This window comes from Herpailurus yagouaroundi, unplaced genomic scaffold, assembly GCF_014898765.1.
Source record: "Herpailurus yagouaroundi ecotype Mexico unplaced genomic scaffold, PumYag 184, whole genome shotgun sequence".
Classification (NCBI taxonomy): Eukaryota; Metazoa; Chordata; class Mammalia; order Carnivora; family Felidae; genus Herpailurus; species Herpailurus yagouaroundi.
The window spans coordinates 20,194,211-20,204,358 of NW_024412415.1; the positions used below are offsets into that span (position 1 = coordinate 20,194,211).

The 10,148-nt window shown below is 38.1% G+C and overlaps 1 protein-coding gene across 6 annotated transcripts in view; it reads left to right on the top strand.

The window, feature by feature from the left end:
- The window catches only part of UNC13C (unc-13 homolog C), a 613,180-nt gene that overhangs the window by 514,054 nt on the left and 88,978 nt on the right, over positions 1 to 10,148 (top strand). For all 6 annotated transcript variants that reach the window (XM_040492731.1, XM_040492733.1, XM_040492734.1 and 3 more), the window contains 2 exons: positions 3,756 to 3,905; positions 9,463 to 9,586. In XM_040492731.1, the coding sequence (XP_040348665.1) occupies positions 3,756 to 3,905; positions 9,463 to 9,586 (274 nt within the window). The remainder of the gene's footprint in view (positions 1 to 3,755; positions 3,906 to 9,462; positions 9,587 to 10,148) is intronic.

Genomic DNA, 10,148 nt, shown 5'->3' on the forward strand with positions numbered 1-10,148 from the left:
ACACTGATTTGAGAAACAGTACAAAAGGAAGCGGCTATTTCAAGGGTGATTATTACTACAGTCAGCAGGATCACTGATGACCCAGTGGTAAATCAACTAATTCACACTTTCCAACATTATCTACCTTGCTTTTCTATTGTCCCAAATATTTGCCACTGTACCCTCACTAAATACACACACCACCACTATCACCGCTTACTTTCTCACATTCTGCACCATGCCTACCCCCACCTTCCTCCACAACAACTACCTAACAAAAGTCTAAAGGCAGGTCTGGCCAGGTAAAAGCCAAAATACACATACCTGGATTCTTCTGGACCTGAGTTTAATTCAGTGAGACATCCTCTTTTAGATAAATATGCAGGGAGCTAAGAAATGAGCTACATGCATAGGGGCAAGCTGAGGTTCAAGGATCCAGAAACCAAATACAGATACCAAGTCCAGAGAGGCAGGAATGGTATTGTCAATAGTAAAGCAAGTCCAGGAGAAGTCGCGAGCCAAAGATGGATGATGGTAAAAGTAGATTCAGGTCTTGACTCTATGCTCAAAATTACAGAACAGTTTATTTATAAATCTGCTATAAAAAGTCCAGGAGGTGGGCACCTGGTTAGCTCTGTCCATTAAGTGGCTGACTCTTAATTTGGGCTTAGGTCATGATCTCATGATTTGCGAGATCGAGCCCTGTGTTGGGCTCTGTGCTGACAGCATGGAACCTGCTTGGTATTCTCTCTCTCCTCTGTCCCTGCCTCTCCTCCTGCCCATTGTCCCTCTTTCTCTCAAAATAAATAAATAAACATTTTTTTAAAGGTCCAGGAGGAAGGAAAACATCCAAGTTGTGACAGCTTAAAATATATCAAAGATTTCCAATATTTGGTAGCAAAACCAAAAATTAGAAAAATAAAATATTGGATAACAGGCTAAGTAAAATATTTTCATGATGTAAATTCTGAAATAAATTCTCACATGTGAGACAAGAACAAGATATTCTGTGTTTTGTTCATTGATATATCTTCAGCACCTATGAACTGAGATTGGCACATAAGTGTTTTAAAATATTGGTAGAATGCATGCAATGATAAATACTTATATTTTCTACTTAATGGTAGCATTATATGGTGAAAATTCCTAAACTTCTATATAAAATTTTAGAAATTAGTACATTTGGAAACGACTGAAATAATATGAACTCTATAACCTTTGTGTGTGGGGGAAGAAGAGGGAATGGACTGACTTGATTACAGTACTTTCTTTTTTTTGTTGTTAGTGTTCATTTATTTTGAGAGAAAGAGAGGGTATAAGCTGGGGGAGGGGAGAGAGGGAGGGAGAGAGATTCCCAGGCGGCGTCTACACTGTCAACATAGAGCCTGACATAGGGCTCAATCTCATGAATCATGAGATCATGACCTGAGCAGAAATCAAAAGTCAGATGCTCAATCGGGCCTGACCCACTCAGGCACCCCAACTGTGATACTTTTTTAAATACACTTTTTCCTTCTAATCATCACCATGCTAGTGATGGGACCATTTTACAGGTTGTCATTTATCCCCATTCTCCTAAATTTTTTTTTCTTGCCTGCCTGTACATCTCTAATAATTACTCCTGTTGTTAGAAGTGTGAAAGTAATAGACACTATAGAAGAATGATAGTGATGATGAGTCTCCATTATTTAAATGTCCTACTTTGTGCCAATTATTTCAGTAAAAGATAGAAAGAATGAAGAAATAATGCTAAAGATTACTTTTCACATACTTATTTAAATCCTTGGAGTGGTGAGGCATCTGGGTGGCTCAGGTGGTTAAGCATATGACTTCAGCTCAGGTCAGAATCACGCAGTTTGTGGGTTTGAGCCCTGCATCAGGCTCTGTGCTGACAGGTCGAGGCTGGCACCTGCTTCGGATTCTCTCTCTCTCTCTCTCTCTGCCCCTCCCCTGCTCACTCTATTTCTCAAAAATAAATAAACATTAACAAAAATTTTAAAAAGTCCTTGGAGTGGTGAGGTAATAGAAGTGGGTGGACGGAGAGGGTCCACTGACACATTCAGCCACTTGATCTTGAGCAACTTCTTTGTGCAAAGTGTGACATCTGGTTCTGTGGTGTGGATAAGTAGCACCAAAAAAAAAAAAGTTCTTGCCTTCATAGAGCTTACATTCGAGTTGGGGCAACAGGCAATAAACAAATTAAAAGTATGCAATGTGTCAAATAATAACAATATATAGAGAATAATAAAGCAATTAAGAAAAAAAAACTGTGAGGAAATGGAGAATGATAGAAATGTCATTTCAGATTGAGTGTTCAAGAAGAATTTTCAATGGACATGGCATCTGGTGTATGACTAAGAGTGAGGGACCAAAAGACCCATGAGAAATTTCATGGGAGAGGGAACATAACAGTGTCTATGAGATAAGAGTGTCCTCAGAGAATTCTAAGAACACTAAGAGTTAGGATACTTTATGATGACTTCCTGATGGATTGGATATTGGTATGAGAGAAACACATTGGACTTCTAAGTGGAAAGGTTTCATAGGCAGTTTAACAAAGTGGTCTGGAGCTCACATTAGAAGTCAGGTCTGCAGGGGTGCCTGGGTGTCTCAGTTGGTTAAGCCTCTGACTTCAGTTCAGGTCATGATCTTGTGGTTCATGAGTTCAAGCTCTGCATAGGGCTCTGTGCTGACAGCTCAGAGCCTGGAGCCTGCTTCGGATTCTGTGTCTCCCTCTCTCTCTGCTGCTCCCCGGCTCACACTCTGTCTCTATCTCTCGAAAATAAATAAACATTAAAAAATTTTTAAAAAGAGGAAGTCAGGTCTGCAGATTGTATTTGGGAATCACCACTATATTGACATTGTGAAAGCCATGGAACTAGATACAATTGCCCAAAAAAGCTATATTTGACAAATATGGAGTGGTCCAATGGTCAAGGCTAGTGGATTGCCAGATAAAATATAGGATATACACAATTAAATTTGAATTTTAGGTAAAGAATGGATATATTTAGTATACATATGCATGAAATATTGCATGGGGTGTACTTATCCTAAAAAATATTCACTATCTGAAATTCAAATTACCTGGGTATCCTGTTTTTTTTTTTTAAGTTTCTTTATCATTTATTATTTTTGACAGAGAGAGAGAGACAGCAAGCAGGGAAGGGGCAGAGAGAGAGGGAGACACAGAATTGGAAGCAGGCTCCAGGCTCTAAGCTCTCAGCACAGAGCCTGACCCGGAGCTCGAACTCAAAGAGGGAGAGATCATGACCTGAGCTATAGTCAACTGAGCCACCTGGTTGCCACATATCCTGTCTTTTTATTTGCTAAGTCTGGTAACCCTACTCCAATGCTTAGAGGTCAGGTAACTGAGAACAGAGCATAGCCAGTGAGATTAGAGGAAAGCCAAGAGGGTGTGCAGTCCCAGATGCCTAGTGAAGAAGGTGAATCCCATGCCGAGAGTCTTTCAAAAACATTTTTCCAATGCTCAGAGGAATGCTCAGCTATTTCTGTGAGAGATGGGGCCAAATAAACCCCCACTCAAATTAATTCAACCTGAAGAGCATTACTTTTTATCTGCTTATATGGGTCCCAAGTAAGCTTAGATTGCAACAAAATTTTTTGCAGCTGAACAAGAAGTTTGAAGACTGATGAGCATGGGAATTCACACCACTTGAAACAGATCAAACTCCTTGGAGTTGAATTAAACAGACAAAGACAAAGGAATCATAAATGCTTGTTTTTATTTCGGAATTTATATTCCTTATTTTCAGTTTCCAGCTTATCATTGAAGACTGTATAAAACAGATGAGTTTTGAACTAAACCAGATGAGAACAAATGGAAATACTGCATCTAATAAGAACAGTGCAGCAATGGATGCAGAGATTGTGTTAAGACCCCTCATGGACTTCTTGGACAAAACGTAAGTTTCCTACCTAGTTTTCTCTTTAACCACCGCCCTAAATTTGACTGATACAGTTTTTAAGAGAAAAAAATTGTTTTCCTCTACATAAGATAGTTTTAAAAAGTCTTCTGGAGAAATACGCTAATTCATCAAAAAGGAAAAGACTTTTAGTTCATTACTAGATACGAAAAAAAGCAGGCATGACTTTGTGCAGGAAAGGAAATAAATAATGATAACTAAGGAATTTGCTGTTCTGAGGGGAGAAAACCTTAAGATTTGATGCTTCTCAGATAAGATACTGTTTTGACTCCTCTTGGACATCAAAAAAGACTGGATTAAGTCCAGAATGTCTGATTTCATGTCAGAAAACTGAAGAAGAGAATAGCACAAGTATGAGCAGAATTATTTCAGTTCAGAGGCAAGTAGACTGCCTGACTCAACCTTCAGTAATTTATTGAGCACCTATCTGTATCAAACTTTTTATTTTAGGCACTAGATAGTGACAAAAAAGAGAGTCAAAGTCCATGACTCCATGGAGATTATGGCCTAGTAGTAGTGCAAGTGGGTGGAAATGGAGGCCTTTGTGACCAACTAAGACTGTTCTTAACCAAAAAGGCTTGATTTTTTTAATGCTTCTGCTCAGTTCCTACTCTTAGAAGTTCTAGGGGCGCCTGGGTGGCTCAGTTGGTTAAGCGTCCGACCTCAGCTCAGGTCACGATCTCGCGGTCCGCGAGTTCGAGCCCCGCATCAGGCTCTGGGCTGATGGCTCAGAGCCTGGAGCCTGCTTCCGATTCTGTGTCTCCCTCTCTCTCTGCCCCTCCCCCGTTCATGCTGTGTCTCTCTCTGTCTCAAAAATAAATAAACGTTAAAAAAAATTAAAAAAAAAAAAGAAGTTCTAATTTCATAAGTTTGGAGTAGGATCAAGGCATCTATATTTTAAAATAAGTCCACAATGGGTCACCATTGATCTAAAGCAACCAGAGACATGATTTCTTAAATAGTGGAACTTAACACCAAACTGAAGGTAGAAAAGTAAAAAATAATTTTGAATGCCTACGAAGGGAACAGTGTTATACCTGGTGGTTTCATATGTTACCTCATTTAATATTGTTGTAGCAAATCAACTGATACCAAAGGGACCAAGATAAATAAGGACATAATAGCTTTCTTTAAAGATAAGGATAACTTGGGGCGCCTGGGTGGTGCAGTCGGTTAAGCGTCCAACTTCAGCCAGGTCAGGATCTCGCGGTCCGTGAGTTCGAGCCCCGCGTCAGGCTCTGGGCTGATGGCTCAGAGCCTGGAGCCTGTTTCCGATTCTGTGTCTCCCTCTCTCTCTGCCCCTCCCCCGTTCATGCTCTGTCTCTCTCTGTCCCAAAAATAAATAAACGTTGAAAAAAAAAATTAAAAAAAAAAAAGATAAGGATAACAAAGAAAGAATTAGTAAAGAGGACCTCTTCTATATATTTATGACATATTTTATTCATTTTTCAAAATATTTATTTATTTTTGGAGAGAGAGAACGTGAGAGAGCACAAATGGGGAAAGGGCAGAGAGAGAGAGAGAAAGAGAGAGAGAGAAAGAGAATCCTAAGCAGTCTCCATACCATCAGTGCAGAGCCTAAAGCAGGACTCAATCTCATGAGCCATGAGATCATGATGTGAGTAGAAATCAAGATTCGGAAGCTTAACCGACTGAGCCACCTAGGTGCTCCTTTGACGTAAATTTTAATTCCATTTCCCTTTGTTTATAGCTTACTGCATAACCAAGACTAATGTTCATTATCACTTTAATTTCAATTTTGGTAGACAAATTGTCGTTTCTGTTTGTATGAGGAAATATCTAGGATATAACTTAGCAAGAGGGAGGTGGGCATGTAGGTGTAGAAGAAAGGGAGAAAAATCATCTTCATTTCTTTAGTTTCTTAATGTAGACTTTTACCATTTAATTTCCTGTATAACCACTTGACATTTTTTTTTTCAACGTTTATTTATTTTTGGGACAGAGAGAGACAGAGCATGAACAGGGGAGGGGCAGAGAGAGAGGGAGACACAGAATCGGAAACAGGCTCCAGGCTCTGAGCCATCAGCCCAGAGCCTGACGCGGGGCTCGAACTCACGGACTGCGAGATCGTGACCTGGCTGAAGTTGGACGCTTAACCGACTGCGCCACCCAGGCGCCCCTAGATGGCTCTTTCTATGACCAATACAGAATCATATCACATAAACACACTACCATTTGGTTGTGAATGTGATGGTGAATGGAGAGCAGGACAAAGCAATCCTCTTCAAACTCCTATGGAATGCCTTATGGTTTTAGACTTCCAGCCAGTCATTTATCCAAATGTTGTGGAACATAGAGAAAATTCTAAGTTATCCTAATCCTTGTAACTACTAGTTGAGCGACTTTGAATCCATTTCACCATCTGTAAAATGAGGCCAAAACATAAAGTCAGTGGACTCTCCTTTTCAGCATATTTAGACTATTTTACTGTCTTAATTTTATTAGAATTATACAACATTATATAATGTATATATATATATATTTTTCTAATTCTTAGTAGAAAGGGACAGTATATAAAGATACAAAAAAAAATCTATGAGATTTAAAAATTTGTAAAAGATTTAAATTTTTTGGAAAGAGATATGAGGCATGAAGAGTTGCACAAATTCTCAAGGCTAATAAAAATGTGTAACCATAAAGCCATTTGTTAGGAGAGATTTTTAAAAATCTTTAAAAGTTCTGTTCTTACGGAGTCAACTGGTTAGGAAAAATACAAAAATAAACACAATAAGGTATAAGTTAATAATTTCTTGTTCAAACTATCATTAGAAATTCCGTTTGAGTTAGATCTTTCTAGGTGGGTAGGACTTAGAGGTATGGAAATGAGGGATAGGAATTCTGGAGGAGGGAGAACAACTGGATACTGTCTTCATGAAAATCCGATCAAGTGTATGACAGCAAATTTCTCTTGCCAGCTGGAATACATGGTATTTGAAAATTGTTTGGTTAATTGGTCTGTGGTTAACCAATTTAGATAGATCAGTTTCCAAAATATGTTTTTCAGTTTGCATTATAGAGTGGGTTAACTCTAAATTAAGGAAGCAGTTGCTAGAGCTCCTGTTTGTTCATTTAAAATGAACAATGGGGGCGCCTGGGTGGCGCAGTTGGTTAAGCGTCCGACTTCAGCCAGGTCACGATCTCGCGGTCCGTGAGTTCGAGCCCCGCGTCGGGCTCTGGGTTGATGGCTCAGAGCCTGGAGCCTGTTTCCAATTCTGTGTCTCCCTCTCTCTCTCTGCCCCTCCCCTGTTCATGCTCTGTCTCTCTCTGTCCGAAAAATAAATAAACGTTGAAAAAAAATTTTTTTAAATGAACAATGGAGGGCTTAAAGTCTTTAAGGTAGCTTTGAGAAAAATCCCCTTAGAAATCGTGTTATATTATAAATGTATAGGCTCTCTTTGTGTAGCCTCTTTAAATAAAACATGTCTGTATGTTTCATTTTCTTCACCAAGACCTCACCACTCTATAAAATAAACTGTAAACTCTATTTCCAGCTGGCAGAAATCCCATGCAGAGCTACAAACATGTCAAGGGTTTTATACCTATTCATTCATTTCCAGTCTGAGCAGAATTAGTTGGCATGCCAAGTGTATGAGCGGCCATAAAGACAAGGTCAATGCTTAAACCCAGACCTTTTGAAAATGGAAATTACACATCTGCTACAAAAATGGCAGATTGGTTTTGTCTCAAATTACCCTAGGAATATCTCCGAGGTTAGGTACTTTGGTTCTGCTGTGACACATCTGCTGGTTTCTACCCTATGTCCATATCATGAATGCTACTCTCCAACAGTGGTTTCCAAATAGTGGGGCTACAGATTCCATAACTATGCACAGGGGTCCCAACACCCACCCCCACCATCTAAAGGAGGTTATTTTCATGTTTTCCTGTATTAGGTATCTGCATACAGTAGAGTTCGGAGAACTAATTCTACATAAATAGGTATTTTGGAAATCTTTCCCTTAGCCTCTCATATGTCACCTGCATTTAGATATTAATTATATATATTTAAAATAGTCAACTCTATCTCAGAACCAGAATTGAAATTATAATTTCTGAGTCTAAAAGCTTACAGAAAACTTAGGAGCACTGTAGGGAGTTGATGAAGCTATTCTGAAATACATGACCCACCTCTAGCCCTCTGTGAAACAGGTGTAATGAACTCTTATTAAAGTAGCCTTACAGAGTTGAGGGTCCTATTGCAGCACATTCAGTAAATATCGATACAGCACTGTGAATTGACAGAATGTTGGGCCTTCATATGGTAGCGTGTTTGTCCATGGCATCATGGCACATTGGATAACACTGGATTTAGAGGACTTTTCAGCCCTCACTTAATAGCTTCACTTCCTTGAACAAGTTCCCTAACTTCTCTGAAACTGATGTTTGTTTGTTTTTTTAAGTTTCATTTATTTATTTTGAGAGAGTGTGTGTGCATGCACAAATGGGGGAGGGGCAGAGACAAAGAATCCTAAACAGGCTCAACACTGTCAGTGCAGAGCCCAACTCAAGGCTCAATCTCATGAACCACGAGATCATGACCTGAGTCGAAACCTAGAGTCAGACTCTTAACCAACTAGCCACCCAGGAACCCCTCTGAACCTGTTTTTGATTTATAAAGTGAACGTAGTAATAAACAAAAAGCATTTGCTTTTGAGTTTTCTAAATTTAGGTGTTACATAAATACCAGATGATGTTATCATCATTCTCACCATGAGAAGAATTTATAAGAAATATAAATGTAAACCTATTCACATTGGTAAATTTGGCATCTTAAAAAGCTGATCTTAGAAAAACGGAACAGAGTGGTAACTGCCAGAAGCTGGGGGATTGGGAGAGTGGGTTAAGTGGTCACAAGGTACAAACTTTCAGTTATAGGATAAGTAAGTCCTAGGGATTAACGTATAGCATTGTAACCATAGTTAACAATATTTCACTGCATATTTAAAAATTACTGAGGGTAGAGTAGATCTTAAAAGAATTTTTAACTGCCTGAGGTAATGGATGTTAACTTATTGTGGTAATCATTTCGTAATATATATGCATATCACATCATTATGTTATACACTTGAAACTTACACAATGTGATATGTTAATTGTGTCTCAATAAAACTGAAAACTTTTGACTCTTGAGTAAAATTATATGCATCTTTGTTGTTATGTTGGAGCAGTTACAGATAGTGATAAAAATGCGTTTCTTTAATGTTTGGCCTGCATCATTAACATGGGGTATGTAGTAAATATGAATTAGGAATGTGGGTAAAAATCATCTACTTTGGGAGCCTTGATGTCAATATAGGAAACAATTTAAGGGAAGTGATATGCTCAGTATATTTTCTACCAGTAGTGAATCATCTAATATGTAATATGCTGAAATGTATTTTTTTTCAGTAAACAAAATTTAGCATTAAGGCCTATTTATATATTTAAATCTCAGTATTGAAAAATGTGAATTTCTGATCAATAAAAAAGTTGATACCTTGAAATGAGCCTTATAAGTGACTGTGTTTTATTTCAGATTAAGTCTCTCAGCAAAAATCTGTGAGAAAACTGTCCTAAAGCGAGTTTTAAAGGAGTTATGGAAGCTAGTTCTTAACAAAATAGAAAAACAAATTGTCCTCCCTCCTCTGACAGATCAAACAGTAAGTATTTAAAACCAAAATTTGAATATAATTTTTTTTTTAATTTTTGATATATAGTTGACATACAATGTTAAATTATCTTTAGGGGTGCAACAGTGATTTGACAGTTATGTACTTTATTTAATACTCACCACCATAAATGTAGTCACCATCTGCTACTGTACAAGTTTATTAAAATAATATTGATTATATTCCCTCTGCTGTACTTCTCATTTCCATGATTTATTTCATAAGTGGAACTTTGTACCTCTTAATCCCCTTCATCTTTGTTGCCCATTCTCCCATACACCTCCCCTCTGGCAAACACTACTTTGTCCTCTGTATTTATGAGTCTATTTCTGTGTTTTGATTTGTTTATTTGATTTGTTTTTTAGATTCCACATATAAGTGAGGTCATATGGTATTTGTCTTTCTCTTTCTGACTTATTTCACTCGGCATAATACCCACAAGTTCCATCCATGTTGTCATGAATGGCAAGATCTCATTTTTTTTTAAGGTTGAGTAATATTTAATTGTGTGTGTGTACATATGTATGTCTACATGTATACACATATGTACATA